The sequence below is a fragment of the Ovis aries genome, chromosome 4 (genome assembly GCF_016772045.2).
Source record: "Ovis aries strain OAR_USU_Benz2616 breed Rambouillet chromosome 4, ARS-UI_Ramb_v3.0, whole genome shotgun sequence".
Lineage (NCBI taxonomy): Eukaryota > Metazoa > Chordata > Mammalia > Artiodactyla > Bovidae > Ovis > Ovis aries.
Window position 1 is genome coordinate 45,107,443 of NC_056057.1, and position 21,381 is coordinate 45,128,823.

A 21,381-nucleotide genomic window follows, 5' to 3' on the forward strand; every position below is an offset into this window, starting at 1 on the left:
TATTCATATATGATTACTTTATCTCACCTTAGTCTTGTAATGTCTTCCCTCTTTTGTATGCAGAGGGAAAGTACAGATGTCTATCAACTTCAATCCACGATGTCAAAATTCAAACTTGGTACTTATGGACAGGACCTCTACTGCAGTGAGGATGGGAAGAAACCAGTTCCCCTTATCCAAGGGCACCTTTGTTTGGAGTTTTCCTGGATCCCAGTAGGCAATAATGATAAGGCTGATAAGTATGCACAGGGCTAACTCAAGATAAATATTTAGAACTGCACAGCCATGTTGCTGCAGAAGGTGCTCCCTATTTTTTAATCAAGAGATTAAACCCCATTCACAACATGACTTAAAGATAAGACTGAGCTGGCAGGAAGGTGGATATAAAGTCTAATTTTCTAAAAAATGAGGAATAAAAAACCAAAACAAATAGGCACTGTAAAATTGTTTTTGTTTTTTTAATGGCAGGTCAAATATCCTGAAACATACATATAGTTTGATAGTCTTCTAATCCCAGTTGAGTTCAAATATTAAAGTAACACACACAAGCTAAGAGAATTCAATATTGTTCCAAGGCACTTACTGAATCTCCATGACTAGATGAAAACAAAGACAATTAGGATGGACAATTAGACAGTATATAATATAAAAATAACTTTTTGCTTACAATTTACAAAATGTATTATTATTACAATCTTTGATCTCTGATAACCTGTAAAGCTGGCTGCATGAATCCAGCAATTTTAAAAATCAGAAACTATTTTCTAAAACTTCAGGGCAAATAATTTACAAATAAGGTACACAAAGATTTAGACCATGCAGAAATTTCTTACATCTTCTGTTAATAATATTTTATAACTGCAACTTTATCAAATTATATACCTACTTGCCCTGTACATATACAAAATAATGCATACATGATAAAACATTAGCAAAAAAGAGTAGTCCTTAAACTCAATTTATCATAAAAAGTATTACTATATTAACATGTCTACAAGCAGCGTGTAACAGGGTTAAGAGACATTAAGGCAATAATACTTGAAGTTACAAAATAAACCAAATGTAATACTTTTCCTAAGTGTAATATAAGGCAGGTAGATGGTCCCAGCAAAAAAAAAAAAAAAGAAAAAAATCACTAAGGTAACAATCTACACTGCTGTTAGTCCCACATTTTTAAGATGGAATACTATAAATCTGGCATTCAGTGGCACTTGAATTTTCCAGTATAATTTAAAGTGTCTTTTAGTTCCCTGAATCATGTCCATTCTGAAGGTGGATCTCTTGGTCCTTTGGGTTTTCCACAGCGATTACCAAAACCTATAAGCAAAATACCACAATAGTTGGCTAGTGTTCAGAAATACTTTTATACTATTCAACCGTATCTGTAGACATCCTTCTTTTCTGGAACAAATAAATTTCCACATGGGAATTTAGCATTTAAACAAATATCTACAAACATAAACCAACTCTTAATTTCTTCTGTATAGTTGAGAAAATAACTGCTTCTTCTATAAAAATAAAATCAATTCTATAAAAATATAAGAGAAACATTTAGAATATTTTAGTCTTTTCAACACAAAAGTAAGATTTGTTTACATATGCATTTTGTATTTTAGTTTTTAATCTCAGTATGAAACAGGATAAATTTATTTTACAATTAATTCCAAGCAACTTTGATGGTACATGTTTTATTCTTACCAAGTGTCATTTAAAAACCTGAAGAAATCATAGCAAAAAGTTTGATAAACTTTGCCTTAAGGAAATTCTGGAGTGATGGCAAATACCTGTTTTTCATTCTTGCCAGCATTAACTACACAATTATAGTTTAAAAATTATTTTGTAAACAAATTACCAATCTCTGTGGCTTCTGTTGGACTTTCTGATAGTTGATCTTTCTTATTACTAAAAGTAGGTGGACATTCTGTACAGGTCTCTGTATGAATACCTCGTGCTGGATGATCTAAAATGCAAACCAAAGCCATTATTAATCACAGTCATTTGTAGTATAATATGTAAAAAATCCCCCTAATTGCTTTTAATGTGGGCAAATAGTTAAAAGAGCAGTTTTCTCTTGAGCATCATAATTTTAGAGGCCCAGGCAAATGCAAGGGTAATGAACACAGGAAACCATGATAGGTGTGCTTATAGGCACCTAGACATCTGCAGCGAGTACTTCTGCTATGTGAGACTTCTCCTTAGACTCTTATTTTAACTTCAACTGAAATGCCTTTCTGTGGAAATCAATAGCAAATAAGTTCATAGTTTATTAATGGAGTTAACATTTGCACCTAAAAAAGCAGTAATTCTTTTAAGGTTTAGCATTGCTTACACTGTAGTTTACTTATTTAACTGCCAGTGTGTAAGACTAGTAACAAAAGAAATCAACTGCTGTGACTCATTCTTTCACCACTCACCACCTCCATCACATTCCCTATACCCCTGTAAGGAACTTTTCCGGAAACTTGGAATACAAGTCAAATGACACACTATCCTTGTCATCAGGTACTCATAGTCTAGAAAGAAGCTGAAAAACTTTTTCTATATATGGCTAGACAATAAATATTTTAGGCTTGGTAAGCCACATATGGTCTCTGTCCCATATTCTTCATTGATTTTTGCTTTTATTTTCTAAAGTTAATTTTGGTTTAAAAAACAATAAAATTTATTTTTTAATTTTACTGGAGTATAGTTGATTTACAATGTTGCATTTCTTTGTTTTTATGTTTAAACAACTCTTTAAAAATGTAAAAACCATTTATTCAGCTCAAGGGCAGAATAAGAAAACAAGCCAAGAGCAGAATTAGGCCTATGGGATGTAGTTTGCCAACCCTTGGTATAGTAGGAGAAACAGACAAGAACATTAATCATTACAGCAGTGTGGTAAGTATAGGGACAGAGAAGAGAGGCATGTAGATGAAACTAGTGGCGGTGATATGTTCATGGTTGCCTTCCATGAGGAAATGATGATTTAGATTAAAAGCCTCAACTTTCTGAATGAAGTAAAAGGTTAGATGAAGTAAGAGTTTCTGGGATTCATGATTTTAGAAAATAATAAATGCTGAGGGCTCAATTGTGGATCAATCCCAGAATTGTATGCTCAATCTATAAACCTGAACAATGTTCCCCAGCAGTACTGAGTAATCTTGAGGGATAAAATAAGATGGCATGGGAGTCAGGGACAAGAAAGTTAAGGATAATTATATGTGTGATTAAAGTGATGGATGATAGTATCTAGACTGAATAGAGGAGAAAAAGAAACCAAAAGGAGTTAACAGATACAAAGAAAATAAAAGACCCAGGGATCTAGCAGCAGTAATATAATACAGATAATAATAACAGCACTGCTACCATTTCAATGCTGACCATGTGCTGGGCACTGTGTATATATGATTTAATTTAAACCTTCATGACAATCATAACCTACTCCACAGTAGGTTACTATTATTATCTGCATTTCACAGAGAAGAAAATTGAGGCCTAGAAAGATTAGGTCACTTCCCAAAACCACATCATAAGTAAAATGGCAAAAATAAGATTCCAGTCTCGGTAGGCTTGACCCTAAAACTTCTGCTCTTTTTCCTTATACGTTGCCTCAGAAAAGTAAATAGAGAGTAATAAAGAGTTTATGTGATGGAATGAGCCCCATTAGGCACAGATTCAGAGTGACACCAGCTGAGGCAGAAGAGAGGTTAGGGCAGGGATGATAGATAAATTGAGGGAATTGTATAGGCTAGGATGCTTGGTGAGCCGCTCACATGGTTACTCCTTTAAAGGAATGAACAGTAACTTGACCTATTTTACTATGATAGTAAAAATAATGCAATGGAAAATGGCCTTCACAAATGTGAAAGTCCTAAAAAGAAAATTTCCAAAACAACCCTATTCAATCATCTAGGTTAATTTTGGGCATTTATTCAAATCACTGGCACATCTAGATTCTAGGTGTTTTTATAAATAAGAGAAATTAAATATAAGAAAATATTCTAAAAATGATTTCCTTCCTATCAGCCATTAATGACTGATAATAAATGCTGTTATGCTCCTGACCCATAATAATACGTGGTATAATAATAAATTTAAAAGAATTACACTACATAATTCAGGTTTCAGTAGTCATCCTATATATTTTTTCACATGGAGAAATAACCAAATAATAACAACAAAAACACCAAAAACAAAACAAATAACCAAACATGTACACCATGAGACACGCTATTTTATGTAACTTAATCTATATAATTTATAGCAGAAAAGAACAATACAACTTACCACATGTTTCACTTCCAGAGGTTATCAAGCCCTATAAGGAAGACATTAAAAAACTATTATAGTATATTCCTTTCATGCACAAAGTATAGAAAATGTGGTGTTATGAGTATATATCCCAATAAGTCAATATCTATCTTTGACTCTCAGTGTCAAAGGAAAAGAAAACAATGGTGTTTTCAATTAAGAGTGTCAAAAGTTTAATGTGTTTTTATATTGGGAATAAAAAGACAGGGAAATTCATGTTTCCTTCTGGATGAAAACTGAACTTGCAGCATTTACTGATGAGATAACATGCCTACAAGTGCATTTTGCCAAGCCTCTATGGTATTCATCAAATTATATTACTGACTGTAAGACATATCTTTATTATTATGTTACCAATACTTTATGCACCAGTTAAAGTATATCACAATGTTTTTTTTAACCAATTTTAAGATAAACTCCAATTTTGGAGATATTCAAATATAAGGAAAATATGCAAAATATTAATGTTGATAAAAATAGCATTCCCATTACTAAAATACTGAGCTACCAAAACATTTCCTGAATGTGAAAGGAAACCTCACATAACCAGAAGAAACAAAGGGAGAGACTATATACCTGATTTTATAATAGAAAGAACAAACTCTAGGATATACTATAACTCCTGTTCCATTCATACCTCCAAAATGGTTTGAAACAAGGCCAAATTTACAAATTTCAAAAGCAGCTTGGAAAATAATACTCTGAAGTAATGGTCATGTTCTTTAAAAAATTTTTTGATCACACATTTTATATAGGCTTTTTATCTGAAATCACAGCATAAGATACAATTATCAAAATTTATATTTAATAGTCTTAAGGCAACAGTTATTATAATAAACAACTGTTAACATCAATTAATAAAAGAACAAAAATACTGAGCTATAGCTGTTCTAATCCCCAAAAGACTCACTTCAGGTATTTTTTGTTCAGACTGTTCCTGATTTTGAAGTTCACTCCACTCAGCTCTTACAGATGTATCTGAGAAAACCAAAATCTTGCAATTAAAATTAACATCCTTAATCCTTGTAATTTCTTGCATTCAGGTAATATTTTAAAACAGATACTACCGATATTTAGAAATTATCACTTCCACTAAATTTTTTCCCAGTTTTTATTAACTGAAGAATATTCCTTCAATTTTTTCTTCCTTGAAATTTAAAAATTCCATTATCAGAGCGTAATCTACAGGTATGACAGATTTATTTATTTAGTATTAGTGAAGTTTACAGCTTCACTATTTTAAAATTCTTAAAATCAGTTAAAGTTAATAAAATATTGGTAAAATGCAAAGGATAAGACTGGCAGTGAGCACCTCCACTGAGCACAAGACATTGTAAATATAGTAAAGTTGTTTCTGTAACTGTTTTTCAGGATGAGAAGGAGAAATATGTATGTGATCACTTTCTCCCACTTTTCACTGATATTCTTGTGGACTCAAGTGTCACTCAACATCACCTGAGTGACGCTGCCAACAACAGAATTTAAATATATGTCTTTTCATCTAAGTGCTATTTTTAATGAATGAAAAGACAAATTATATACTGTTATAATTATATTTAACTGAATTATAGTATTTGACATAAATGCAGCCATTTTATTACCAGTCTTAGCAAATAAAAACACCATTTTAAGGTATTTTTCATGCAAAGTATTAAAAACATTTATCAGTATAAATCCAAACCTGTTTTTTAATTTAATTATGCAGCTCAAGAACAACAGATTATAATTAGCCATGTTTTTCAGGGCTTATTATTAGAGTATAAAATACGTAAAATCAGAAGATACACTCACTGTGTTCATTTGCTAGTACAAATGATTCAGGAGTTCTTTCAGGTAGGGGAGGAGGCGAATCTTCACTAACATCAACATCTATATTAAATACATAAAATTTAGACAAATTATGAACTTGTTAGAAATGTTAACTCATTTAAAAATGAACTTGTTATCTAAACAAAATGAGAGCTTTTTTGACATTCTTAAAGATCACTGTCACAAGTATCTAAGAGAACCAGTCTTTAAAAGTGCAAAAAATAAACAAGATATCCTTATCACTAGACTCATTATCAAAAAGAATGAGGAAGCTTACTGAGCAAAACCCTCCATCATTGTTCCACAGAGGAAATGTCAATGATTCTCCTGACACCCTCTAGGCCTCAACCACACTGTCCTGAGTTTGAAGGCATCTCCAACACAGAAGCCAGCAAGCAAGTGCCTGTTCTACTGGGCCTGCTGATGATCCTTTGAGTCCACAAAGGGAAGCTTTGTCATTTGAACTCAGTGTTTCCCAAACTATAATCAACTGCTTAACTCCTTTTATGAGTTTTTCCATACTGTGGACCATATAAATATATATTTAAATCCCACTCATTTTCAACTTAATAATGTACTTCAGTCATGTTTTAAATAAATATTCATGACTAAAATAGATTGATAATGCTAGTTATTTTTCTAATACACAAAATATAACCATTATAAATTTTAGGGCAAGAGAGGGGACTTATGTATACCTATAGCTGATCTATGTTGATGTGTGGTAGAAACTAACATAATATTGATAAGCAATTATCCTCCAATTAAAAATAATTTTTCAAAAGGGTCCAGTAAAATGATTCACATGGAAAAAAATTTTTTGCAATGTTTATTTATTTAGTGCCTAAAATCTTGTGAACAGTGCATATGACCATACTTTGAAGATACATTTCTGTGTACCCCTAACCCTTAAAAATATTAACAACTGTGCTTGATACTTTGCTGTTGTATATTTGACAGGACATGCATTAAAAAGAGAGTGAAAATCAAGAAAAGCCTTTTCAATTTTCAACATGCATGAGGCCAGGTATGATTACTCTGGTCCCTCCTACATTTATTTAACTGAGGCCAAAGAAAATACGACCCCCCCGGATTCTCCTGAGTAAAGTTCCAGTCCAGTATATATACATACATATATATATGTACTGTAACTCTTGCATATAAAGTTAAAGCAAGTAAAAGAATTATCCACCTTGCCTGGCAGTAACAGTCTGGAGTATTAATCCTATTTCCCCTTGCCCCTTTGTTACTAACAGCTCACAGTGAAGAGATGGGTACTGGAAGGAAGGAATGCACAATCTTGGCATTGTGGTGTCATTTCATAATTAAGTGAACAAATCAGGAAGTAGTCTGGTTGTTTACATCAAGTATCAAGTATCTTTTGGAAACTCTATACCTCTTCTGTTGTAACAGTCCTCATTTTTAAGACTTTATTTTCTAACTGTATACTTGGCTTCTCAATTGCATGTTTCTCCCTGGATCTTTGAATTGTCTTTTCTGTGTAATGAAATTCTGTTTCAGATGTTAGCTAACCAGAGATGTACATTTTCATAGGCTTTTGTAAATAATAGCACTTTATGGGAGCCTAGTATAGCCATGTTTGAGAAATCTTTCAGGAGGCCTGAGTCAATATTAAAATCAGAATTCACAGCCAGGAATTTGTTTTCAGGCAATAACTTATGCAAAAGGTTGTTTCAGGCATCATAATTATTCTATAACAAATTTTAAAACAAACAAGCAAACAATAATCTAATCTTGGTACCAATGGTTCATCGACACGGTAAAGAATGAATAACATTAAAATTTAGGACTGCTTGAAGGACTTCCCCAGCAGTCCAGTGGTTAAGAACCCACACTTCCACTGTAGGATATAGAAGTTCGAGTCCTGGTCAGGGAACTAAGATCCCAGTACAGTGTGATCAAAACAAACAAAAAGAAAAGAAATGCCTGTAGTTATGTTGCAACACAGAATGTTCTACAGGAAAATCTTTAATGCCAAAATCATTTAAGCATAGTTTTGGTCACACTGCACTGCCTGATACACTAAAACAAAAAAAAACAAAAATGACAATTTCTTGTCTATGTATTTTCTTGTGTAGCTATAACCTAGCAGTTATTTTTCAAATCCTGAAGTTGAGAGAAAAAATATTAACAATTTTAAATTATGCTGAACTGTTATAATATTATGGCAACCAGTATCTTTGAAAGATCCCTCAAATGCAGAAGAATTAAGAACTAGCTTAATTCTTAGTAAATTTAAGAAACTAGCTTAGACTCTCATCTATTCTATCAGATACATCCCCAAAATAAAGAAAATGATAAATAAAAAATGTTTAAGATGAGGAAAACAGGAACCACAGTATGGGTGAACTTATCAGGTCAGAATTAGAAAAAGTCATCTTTCATGTTCACAGTACTAACTTTGCCCGCACATAATAAATAGCAGTCTGTGTGTCACTACCAAAGTTCATGGACAAGTAAAAGACCATTGATAATCTATCAGTAAATAGCTTTTGTGTTTATATATTTGCTCTCAACTTTATGGTCTGTTTAAGATAGCAATCATGGTAATTTTTATCAGAGTAAAGAGGAGTTTCAAGACCCAATAATACATCGTGGAACTTAGGGCATGTGTTATCTTGAGATGCATAGATTGCTTAAAGAGTCATTAATTCAACAACAATAGCACTGATGACTAAATATGGAAATATCCCATTTTTTTACTGACTGAATTAAACTTCCCAGGCTTCCCTGGTGGCTGAGGTTAAAGCGTCTGCCTGCAACGCGGGAGACCTGGGTTCGATCCCTGAATCGGGAAGATCCCCTGGAGAAGAAAATGGTAACCCACTGCAGTATTCTTGCCTGGAGAATCCCATGGACGGAGAAGCCTGGTGGGCTACAGTCCACGGGGTCGCAAAAAGTAGGACATGACTGAGTGACTTCACTTTCACCTTTCACTTTCATTCTGTTAAGCAGTTGCAATATTGCTCCTTGGTTAAACTCATTGTTTAAAGGAGCCTTTACTAAGAACAATTTTAAAAAGGTATGTTGTAGTTAAAAGATCATAAAAGATAATGAAGTAGATATCTGTTATGTTTTTGTTGTTTAGTTACTAAGTCATGTCCAACTCTTTGAGGACTGTAGCCCACTCCTCTGTCGATAGAATCTTCCAGGCAAGAATACTGGAGTGGGTTTCTTTCTCCTGAGGATCTTCCCAACCTGGGGATAGAACCCTCATTTCCTGCACCGGTAGGCTGATTCTTTACCACTGAGGCAACTGGGAATCCCTTACTCTCTGTAACATACATGGGTGCAATTAAATAGCCAGTATGTCAGTGTCACTTTAAGTAATTCTACCTTCTCTAAATCATTTCCAACTATTCAGTCATAGAAACTTTGACCCATTTATACTAAGAATTGTAAGATATAAGAAGAGAAAAGTTTTCAGTTACAACAACTGAAATATTTTGGAAACACAAAGTCTGGTAAATGCAATGTGATGAAACTAAGGTAAGAAAAACTGTTGTTTACAGTTCAGTTGTTAAGTCATGTTTGACTCTTTTGTGACCCCATGGACTGTAGCCCACCAGGGTCCTCTGTCCATGGGATTTCCCAGGCAAGAATACTAGAGTTGGTTGCTATTTCCTTCTCCAAGAGATCTTCCTGACCCAAGGATTGAACCCATGTCTCCTGAACTGACAGGCCGATTCTTTACCACTGAGCCACCAGGAAAGCCAATGGTAGAGGCTTACTTAAAAAAAAAGTTAGCATAAAAAATAATTGAATTTTGCTGTATGTTCCAGAGTAATATGTGGAATAAAACATAAATTCAATATAACGGAACTGCTTAGAACAGTGACTGACTGGCACAGAGTAAAAATTTTTAAGTGTAGATACTATTATTATTACCTTTTTCAGCACCTGAATGTATTGTTCCCGCTATATCATGTCTAGCAATGGACATTGGTAATACTTTCCTTGTAGAAATGCTACTGGTGGCAGCAGAAACAGTGGCACTTGCTGTTGAAATACTGGTTTTATTCTTGGTCACAGTACCATCAGAGTTCCTTTCATCTGAGTCAGAGTCATCAGAGTGAAGAGGATTAGTAAAACTCAGGGGTGCTCTGAAGAGAGGGGAGCTATCATGATGATCCGCAAGATCATGGGTTTCAGCTTGTATTGTGGGGCTTGGTGTTGAACTCACAGTTTTCATTGTTTGACAGTGGATATCTGAGGATTTGCCTTCAGATGAATCAGGCATGGGTAGAGTGTTCTCAGGTCCATGAAATGACCACGTTAATTGTCCTTTTCCATCAAGAGGTAAGTGGTCTGGCCTTGGAGGTGTGTCTGAATTCTTCTGTGATGCTTCTGGTAGAATAATCGGATCTTTATTTGACTGTGTTGCATTGCAGTCCACACAGGAATTCTGGGAAATATCATCAACTTTTAGATCTCTTGAACTCAATTCCTGTGACTTAGAGATTTTATCAACTGTACACGGTGAAGCCGAAGCTGATTTAATTTTAATTGCGTGTCCCCTATTTAAGAGTGTGTTCCCATCAAAACTTCTTGGTCCTTCTTGAAGAGGAACCTTCTTAATCTCAAAACTTAAATTTCGCTCCAATTTTTTATCTATCTGTTCAATAGTTGATTCATTTTTCCCTGTAAGTTCTGTTGATTTATTATAGTTTCTGTTGAGGTCTGTTGAAGGTTGTTCTGATGAAACCATGTGCAACACTGGCTTTGGATGGTATCTGTCATTGTCCTGCCACACAGTAGTGACTGTTGGAAAAGCTGAAGGGGGAGAAGGTGTCAAGATCGGGGGCACTGGGTGAGGTTCTGGAGGCTGCAGTATTTCTTCCTTAGCATCCCCTTCTACAAGGCAACTGGAAAACATGAAAAAAAAATCTGTGGTTATGAATTAAAAATTAAAACTTGCCCAACTAAGAAAATCAAATATTTAACAAGGTAGTAATATATGAACATTATTTCAAGAAGTCAAATAATATTAAGAATTTTAATAAAAAATCAGCGGTTCCCTCCCAGCCCTCCAGTTACCCTGAAACATCAAGTTTCAACTTTCTTTTTTCAATTAAAAAAAAAAATTTATGTAATTGAAGGATAACCGCTTTACAATATTGTGTTGGTTTCTGCCATACATCAACATGAATCACCCATAGGTATACATAAGTCCCCTCCCTCTTGAATTTCCTTCCCATCTCTCACTCCATGCCACCCCTCTAGGTTGTCACAGAGCCCCAGTTTGAGTTCCCTGAGTCATACAGCAAATTCCCACTGACTATCCACTTTACATACAGTAGTATATTACATGCTATTCTCTCCATTTCTCCCTCCCTAAAGTTTCAACTTAAAACTGCTGTTTCTAAGAATTACATCCATATTTCAAAACATTATAAAATGCACAAACTTAATTCTGGATCTTTCTATTTCACACATACTTTACTGTCTTCCAGCTACGTAAATGTCTTCTCCATCTCCCTAAGATTACTAATGTTTGGCTAGTTCAGTCTTATGACTAAAGCTATCATTCATAGCAATGATAGCATCATTTCCTATTTTTTCTTGCATAACTCTTGTTTTTCCCTAATAATTGCCTTGGGTTTCCTATATATTATCAGTAATTCAGTCCTTCAAATTTTCCTGCAGATTTGAACACCTCCTCTCAACTGGTCAATAACCACCAAGAGAGGCCAATAACTGGCCACATAACCATCAATACCACAGACATCCGTCTTAGAAACCTTGATCTTCCCACTTCAGTTTGGACCACTGGCCCCTGAGGCCACCACAGAGAAGATCCTGCTTCCCAGAACCCACCTTCCTTTTTCTAGGTACACACACTTGATTTAGTGGGTTATACCCTCCAATTGCTTCTTAAAAACTATAAAAAGGAAACAAATTTCCCGAGGCCTACATAATTATTATATCTTAAGGTTACTGACTTTTGGAAAAGGAATATAATTCTAGACTAGATATAACTTTCCTTCAGAATTTTATATCAGAATTATGATTCCTGTTTCTTTGAATGTGAGCTGTTTTTTCTCCCTCTTGGAGCGTTCAGGTTCTCTCTCTCTCTCAAACCTTTGATGTTCTATAATCTCATGCATGCTAAATTGCTCAGTTGTGTCTGACTCTGCAATCCAATGGACTGCAGCCCCCCCGGCTCCTCTATCCATGGGGATTCCCCAGGCAAGAATACTGGAGTGGGTTGCCATGCCCTCCTCCAGGGGATCTTCCCTACTCAGGCACCAAACCCAGGTCTCCTGCACTGCAGGTGGATTCTTTACCATCTGAGCCACCAGGGAAGCCCACAATCTCATGGTGTTAGCTTTTTAAAATCCATTGTATTACAGTTTTTAATCCATTATATTGAGAACTTTCTATACAAACATTTATGTTAATACTAGGGACTTACTTTGCTAATTTATTCCCCTCCAGTCTCCTTCCAGACTATGGCTAGGTTTAGTTATTGTTACTACTATTACTATGTGACATACTCCCTAGTTTGATCTTCTAATATCTTTTCTCTACATTTTCCCTTTCTGTTCATTTTCTTGGGAAATTTCCTTATCTTTGAGCCTTCCTTAATTAAAATTAAATTATAATTTTAAAAACTTATGCTATTATTTTTAATTTCCAGGAGTATCTTCTTTATTATGATCCGGCTCTCTGGTTATCATCTCATGGTTGTAGTATTAAGCACTGAGAAAACAGACAGGCCCCTCCCCTCATTGTGTGTTGTCTCTATTTCATCCATGTCCCCTTTTCCCCTGCTTATTTGGATATGTCTTTCATGTTAGAATCTTTTATCAAATGTCTGATAATTCCTGGCTCTGTTCATTTTAAATCTACAATTTAAATATTTATAAACCAGAATCATATGACTGACTAAATCTAATACAACAAACAAGCCTTCTTCTCCAATAACTCCAATATAATCTACAGAACAGATTAACTTGCTTACTGCAGCCATACTAAAACACAAAGTATACTTTTTTTTTTTTAAATAAGTCTTATGCTATTTGAATTTTATTTTCAGTTAGCAAAGTATTCTTTGTGGAACACAATGAAATTCTGCCAATTTACTCTGCTGCTGCTGCTGCTGCTGCTGCTGCTGCTGCTAAGTCACTTCAGTCATTGTCCAACTCTGTGCGACCCCATAGACGGCAGCCCACCAGGCTCCCCCGTCCCTGGGATTCTCCAGGCAAGAACACCAGAGTGGGTTGCCATTTCCTTCTCCAATGCATGAAAGTGAAAAGTGAAAGTGAAGTCACTCAGTCGTGTCCAACTCTTAGCGACCCCATGGACTGCAGCCTACCAGGCTCTTCCGCCCATGGGATTTGCCAGGCAAGAGTATTGGAGTGGGGTACCACTGCCTTCTCCGAATTTACTCTACTGCATGAATAAGAAAGAAGATGACCTAAGTGTGTTATACAAAATCACACACATACAAAAATTTGAGTATATATCCCCCAATAAAACTCTGATGTAAGCTGAATGAACATTTCTGTTAACACTCATTTAGTACTTTTAAAAATTACCTTTTTGTTTGTTGAAGAAAAACAGGAGTCAAAGTTTTTAAAAAGGTATATGAGAAGGGTTTAAAATTCAGAACACTACTCACTCTCCTTCAAAATTAGGAAGAGGCTACCACTATTTGTTGTTGGAGATAGATGACCATATAAATCACAAATATCAGTGCACACTTTGGGGACCTCTACCTTGGCTCAATCTCAAAATCCAAATGAAAAGATTTTAGTGTAGCAAAACAGTGTTTCTTAATTTCCTTTAAGGTCATTATAGTGTCTTTAAGACTCTATAAAGAACTGATACGGGAGACAAAAAAGTTAGAGAACTGGCAATCTCTATAGGTTTAAACTGGCTACCTTCCACAGCAAATACGAAAATGAAAATCAAACAAGAACTGCTGAGAAGTGCTAGTGGGCAGTTGACACCCTGAGCATTTAAACACTGACACCTAAAACCATCTGTATAGGCTTCCTGATCTTCCTTATAAAAGGATGCAAAAGAATTCTAGAGACTATAATATAAAATAACTATTATATCTTTTCTTACTTATTATAAGCTTTACTTTTGTAAAGAAGGATCTCATAAAGTACAGTAACTCAATGCCAAGACACAATCATAGTTGCCTCACCCAACTTTAGTCAACTACTATCATAGTTTTAAGGGGAAAAAAATTGGTGAATCCTATACAAAGAAGTTCTTCTTTGAGGAAGGTCAAGCTGTTTGGGCAGATCTATGCTCAGGATAAGACACAGTAAAGTCATCCCAACAGTATTATTACAAATCTGCCACTGTGCCTCCTTTTAATTCAGTAACTCAATCTTAACTCCACATTGTAAAGAGAAAACTAACATCTGGTGAAAACCAAGTATGTTCCATGTCCTATATGTAGCATTTTCATATACTTCATTTCATTTACTCCTCAGGAAAATACTTAAAAAGAAACCAACGAACCAATCAAACAAACACAAAACAAAAAATCAAATAAATTAAGTGACTTACAACTTCAAAGCTTGTAAGCAGCTGAAAAGGATTTGAAACAAAATCATTTTGACTACATATATTCTTTCCAAACTACCATCTACCTGACCTAGCACTAACGTGAAAGAAACGGGAGAGAAAAAGGGTAACAGGAATATATATTTTAATCTATTATAAATGAGCACTTAGTATGAAAGTAAGATAATCTAGTGATAAATTAACTCATCTTTGCTAATATTATTTAACCTCTTCATATAACTTCAACATGCAAATAATTTGAGAGTCTTAATACTTGTTATTAGAAAACTGAAATAGATCTTTAGCTAAAATTTTAGTTGCACCATATCAAAAGATGAGCTATAATCAATTCATGATTATGTTCACTGTTCTGGTATACTACTGAAAATTTATCTAAATTGAAAATAATTTTTTATAGTATACATTAAAAGATCCGTTGCCATACATATGCTACATTCTAAACAAAAGAATAAGAGAAGTTATTTTAAAAAATAACTTAGTAATATTCAGATTTTTGTTGTTGTTTTAGTAACAGTAAGTAAAAGGTAAGTATCCTTTCAAACAAAACGTGACATACAATACCTGCGGGTCCTTGGTGGTTTTGGAGGGGGAGAATCTTGTTTGTCATGGTCTATGGAGCTGATCATATTTTCAGTGTTAACTTCATTCTGCCAAGAGGAAAAAAAGCTTCATTAAGGTTAAGGGAAAAATAATTTTCCTTCCTCATGTTTCAAATAAACTTTTTTACTGGGCTTTTGAATTTTTAAAACAATGTTAATTTTGCTAAATAATAAAATAGGTATTATATCTTCTATATTTAAGAATGAAAAGCCAGATTCAATGAGAAAAATATTTTTTAAAAAGTCCATCTCCAGTTACTAAAAAAGTCAATCGTATACAGCAGCATTTCAACATACTTCAAGTGCTCCTGCAGAGAAACAGATGTTTCAAGAAAATGAAGATCAAAGAAGATCTTTTCTTACTACCACTAGATTTGTAACATGCAGACGTTGGGGGAGGGGGAACCACAAAGTAAGTCTTATGTCCTAAACTTCTTGGAGACATATATTGCTACCTACTATTTTTAAGCAGGTCCTGAAACGGACTTTAATCATTCATTGCTCCACCATCCTTCTGTCAACACAGAATGCCTACTCCACTAGGGTACACAACCCCTATATCACTGCCTAACCAAATGGACCCAAAAGAGGCAGGCAGAGCCTCCAGGGATATACTTGGTTCTTACTGGTGACATGGACCAGTAAAGTCATTAAAAGGGATGATCCAGAGTTAGTACAGCTTTAGGTTGTATTCAGTTATGATTGTGAATAGAGATGTGAAATTATTATATAAAACATTGTCTTAAATTAGTTTATAGCTTCAGAAAGTACCTCATTTTAGGCCGTGTTAATTCTGGGCCAGAAGACAAGAATGATTTTCACTCTTGCCTACATCTTAGACAATTTTAGAAAACAAACAAGAAACAAACATCTTTCTAGATACTATAATCAACTAAAAAGTTAGTCACTCAGTTGTGTCTGTCTTTTTGTGACCCTATGAACTGTGTCAACTAAAAACTCTGAAACTGTAGTTTGCTTTTTTTTTTTAATCAAATGAACCTCTTCCATGTCCATCATGGCATTTTCTTTATATAACAGTTTCTTGCCAATGTCCTTTTTCACTAAGTATTCCCAACAAAAGGAATCAGAGACTTTAACTCTACAGCAAATTTTAGTGTACCCGTCTCCTAACATCAGATGCATCTGAAGTGTCTTACGCATCTTACTGTGTATCTTGTTCTAATGAAAACAAGAGTTACATTATGAGATGAAAGTTTTCATCCTTCATTAGCCAACTCTCAAATTGGAGGCTTCTGTTTTAGGAATGTCTGCTATAGACAGGGTGACCATACAATTTATTGTCCAAATTAGGACTTGTACACCTAGACAACGAGTATAAGCTGGTTTTGCTTCAAGTAAATCAGGACTTTTCATTACCACTTTTAGATCCTTGACTATCACCAGAATTTAGACTCTGCGTCATAAAGATTACCCTAATATGGTAGTGATTCATTTGCTTATTATTTCTATTAAACAATCATATACCCAAAATAACACTCATTAGTATTTTTGTACCAAAATCTATATAAATATTCTCAGTAAGTAGGTTAAGTAACTGTTTCTAACCTACAGAAACACAGCAATTTGTAGTCATTAAAACATAAATAGCCTCATGTCATGTCAAGTCAGGTTTTGCTGCCAAATACCAAACACACACACACACAAACACACCAACTGTACATTTTCCCTGTATTTTCAATTTTAGAACAGCAAGCATTGGAAAGGATACAAAAATGCAAAGGACATGGCCCCTAACTTCAAGAATTATATAACCATCCAACAAAAAAGTGAAAGGGTAGTAAATCATAAAGTGGTAAAATCTGTACACTGAAGCTAGGAAATCAGAGAAAGGAAATGTTATAGATGAGAATATTAAGGATATAGTTGGGAAGATATTAAGAAGTTGAAAATATGAATGTACCATGCAGAATGGCATTAAGGGGTGGATAAGACATTGACGAGAACAGAGGCACGAGGTATAGAACAGGTGGGACTGGACCAGGAAGAGAAAGTAAGGGTATTTCCAGGCAAATGACTATGTGACAAAGCAAAGAAGGTGCCATTAAAGACTCCTTATTCTGGGTGAAAAAGTGCCACTAACAAAAAGGGACAAAAGAGGAAAAGACCTTCTAGGGGAGGTCAGATTTTGAGCATGTTGAATTTCTAATAATTAAAGGAATCAATGTGGCAATGCCCACACTGCAAGAACAAAACCTCCTACTCACTGGACTTAAGAACGGAACAATGTTCTTAGATTCCTAGTTTTTACCTACAATAATGTTTGCTGTACTTTTGTATCTTCTGATCCTCTTATATATACACCTTTTGTCACCACATTTCTCCTAATGTGTACTGCTCTCTTTGGCTGCTTTTATTACCAGTTAAAACAATCACCAACTTTTGAAGTTGAAAGGTATTTTAGAAATTAAAGAATCTACCAGAGATTAGGTTCTAGTGTACTGTTTGTTTCAAGCAGAGATTACTAAAATTACTTTTAAAAAACTTCTGACCACTTTCACCCATTTCACTGAAGTTATTTTATGTATTAATATTTCCACATAACAGAACTGTATCAAGGGCCACAAAAATAACAATTAGAGCCTAATAATCAAATATTTAAAGATGACACCACTCTTATGGCAGAAAGAGAAGAACTAAAGAGCCTCTTGATGAAAGTGAAAGAGGAGAGTGAAAAAGTTGGCTTAAAACTCAACATTCAGAAAACCAAGATCACGGCAATCAGTCCCATTGTTTCATGGCAAATAGATAGGGAGACAGTGGAAACAGTGAGAGACTTTATTTTGGGGGGCTCCAAAATCACTGCAGCCATGAAATTAAAAGACGCTTGCTCTTTGGAAGAAAAGCTATGACCAATGTAGTCAGTGTATTAAAAAGCAGAGATATTACTTTACCAACAAAGGTCTGTCTAGTCAAGACTATGGTTTTTTCAGTAAGACATGTGTGGATATGAGAGGTGGGTTATAAAGAAAGCTGAGTGCCGAACAATTGATGCTTTTGAACTATGGTGTTGGAGAAGACTCTTGAGAGTCCCTTGGACTGCAAGAAGATCCAACCAGTCCATCCTAAAGGAAATCAGTCTTGAATATTCACTGGAAGGACTGATGCTGAAGCTGATACTCCAATACTTTGGCCACCTGATGAGAAGAACCGCCTCATTGGAAAAGACTCTGATGCTGGCAAAGATTGAAGGCAGGAGGAGACATAGGATGAGCTGGTTGGATGGCATCACCGACTTGATGGACATGAGTTTGAGTAAACTCCAGGAGCTGGTGATGGACAGGGAGGCCTGGCGTGCTGCAGTCCATGGGGTCGCAAAGAGTTGGACATGACTGAGTGACTGAACTGAACTGAACTGAACTTAGGATGTATTATCAGTTGCAGGACGAAATAAATACTAAAACAAGGTGCTTAAAAAAAAAAACACATGTGAGGAAAAAATTCAGAATTTGATAGTATCAATCCTAAAATGTACAACATAAACATAACAGGATCATAACACAAATTAACAATAATTGTTAACAACACTGTAACAAAAATGTTGTCACTCAATAATCCTAAAACTGAAAATTCTGGCATCAACTGATGGTAGTATCTTTTACATACAAGAAAAAAGGCATGTGTGCACACCTTAGAGATACTTGCTTACTGAGGTATTTCTATACCCCAAGTCCATGCTACTGAATCTGAAAATAAATTTTCTCTTTAGATCTCCTACTCTTCCTGGAAGTGATTTTAGTTGTAGTTGTAAATATCTCTAACAAATACTATTTATTAGAGTCATACTGTTGACTAGCATTTCAAACTAAAATCTCTACAAAAATAATTCCAGAACATAGAGCTTTGAGTTTTTTTTTTAATTCCTCAACTTCCATATTAAGTAGTTAGAGAAATAATAAATGGAGATTTATTATTTCTCAGAGCATAGGTTCAAAAACATAAGTAATATATTTCAAATCATTTTACTCATCATACAATTCTAAGATAATTTCCCCCAATTTTTTAGATCCCACATTTCTCCAACTGGGATTTGTGGTTTCCAACCATATATAAACATGTTTAAAAAACAGGTCATTTATATTTTAAAGTACCTAGAAAACAAGATTTCTTAAGAGGACAACATTAAAAACTTATCTAAAATGATACACTATCTTATCTTCTATCTACTTGTCTTTCCACTTTTTTATCCATTCATCCACTGAAAAATACAGTTCCAAACATTATGGTACACAACCTTTGGCAAAGCTATCAAATACTGCTTTCTTAGAATGGATTCTATAGAAAATTGTTTTTCCCTCTTGCAAAATAAGAAAACCCACCTTGTCCAATGGCAAATTCAGCAGTCACCCTGTCAGCTTTAACAGAAGTTAAAGTTGCAAGCATGTAGTATGTGTCTCCTATATAACCAGGCAATGAGATGAGAGACTAGGACTGAAATAACTACTATTTCTATCGTATGTTATTTCACCTAATCTCATATAATATATGATTTTTCTTGTATTCCTTGGGGATTTTTAAACCTTTGAGCTACTAGGCAGAAACTATAACAAAATTATACTTGTAATGTGGAGTTCAGTATAGTAAAAAGGAAGTTTAATTTTAGGAATAAAATCTAAAGAAAAATCAGGTAATGAGAAAAACAAAGATGAAAATAATGCAATATTTATCACATTTTCTGGAGATAACGTAAATACAGTTAAAAGCTTTAAAAAATACAACACTGAAAACTGTATTTTTTTTTTCATAGCAAAGGCAACAAAAGCAAAGTTAAGCAAGTGGGATTATATGAAACTAATGAGCTTCTGAATAGTAAAGCAAACAATCCAGAAAATGAAAAGGCGACCTACCAAATGGGAAACAATATTTGCAAACCATGTATCTGATGAGGGGTTATTACCTAAAAAAATTTAAGGAACTTGCATAACACTGTAGCAAAAGAAAAAAAAAAAAAAACAACCCACAAACAAGTCAATTAAAAAATGGGAGAAGATTTGAAAGATATTTTTTCCAAAGAAGACACGATGATGGCCAACAGGTATGTGAAAAGAGGAAGATGAAAATCAAAACCATACTAAGACCTCATACCTGTCAAAATGGTAATTATCAAAAAGGCAAGGGAAAAACAAAAGAGAACCTTTGTGTATTATTGGTGGGAATGCAAACTGATGCAGCCATTATATAAAACAGAGGTTCCTCAACAAATTAAGAATAGAACTACCATATGATCCAGCAATTCTACTTCTGTATATTTATCTGAAGAAAACAAAACACTAAGTTGAAGATACACACACACATAAATGAAGTATCATTTGTTCTTAAAAAAGAATGAAATCTTGCCATTTTCAACAACATGAATGGAACTTGAGGACATTATACCAAGTGAATTAAGTCAGAGAAAAGACAAATACCATATGATCTCATATGTGGAAAAAGAAAACAAAAACCCAAACCCAGAGATACAGAGAACAGATTGGTGCTTGGGTGTCAGTGGTAGACCCAAAGTGAGAGAAACGGTCAAAATTTGCAAATTTCCACTTATAAGTAAGTCATGGGATATAATATACAGTTTGGTGACTATAATTAATAATACTGTATTTTATATTTGAAGGTTCCTAAGAGTAAATGGGCTTCCCAGGTGGTGCCAGTAGTAAAGTATCTGCCTGCCAGTGCAGGAGACATAAGAGACATGGGTTCAATCCCTGGCACAGAAAGATCCTCTGGAGAAGGGCATGGCAAGCCACTCCAGTATTCTTGCCTGGAGAATCCCATGGATAGAGGAGCCTGGCAGGCTACAATCCAAAGGGTCACATAGAGTCAGACACGACCTAAATGACTTAGCACATAAGAGAATACAAATTAACAGTTCTTAACCACAAGAAAAAAATTCTGTTAAATATGTATGATGATGGATATTAGCTAGACTTATTATAGTGATAATTTCACAATATATGCAAATGTTGAATCACAATGGTGTACACCTGAAAGTAATGTTACATGTTAAGTATATCTCAACAAAAATTAATGTAAATAATTTCCATACATGAAAAATATTTTTGTTCCTAGGAATAAGGAAGTAGTGTAACTCTGAAATACA

General features: G+C 34.5%; 1 protein-coding gene across 2 annotated transcripts in view; it reads right to left on the bottom strand.

Moving 5' to 3' along the window:
- Window positions 1–444: 444 nt before the first annotated feature.
- PTPN12 (protein tyrosine phosphatase non-receptor type 12) overlaps window positions 445–21,381 on the bottom strand; it is an 85,978-nt gene continuing 65,041 nt past the window's right edge. For both annotated transcript variants that reach the window (XM_004007817.6, XM_042249162.2), the window contains 7 exons: window positions 15,232–15,317; window positions 10,012–10,988; window positions 6,085–6,162; window positions 5,204–5,271; window positions 4,270–4,300; window positions 1,853–1,960; window positions 445–1,317 (listed from right to left, as the gene is read on the bottom strand). In XM_004007817.6, the coding sequence (XP_004007866.1) occupies window positions 1,256–1,317; window positions 1,853–1,960; window positions 4,270–4,300; window positions 5,204–5,271; window positions 6,085–6,162; window positions 10,012–10,988; window positions 15,232–15,317 (1,410 nt within the window). In that variant the 3' untranslated portion in view covers window positions 445–1,255. The remainder of the gene's footprint in view (window positions 1,318–1,852; window positions 1,961–4,269; window positions 4,301–5,203; window positions 5,272–6,084; window positions 6,163–10,011; window positions 10,989–15,231; window positions 15,318–21,381) is intronic.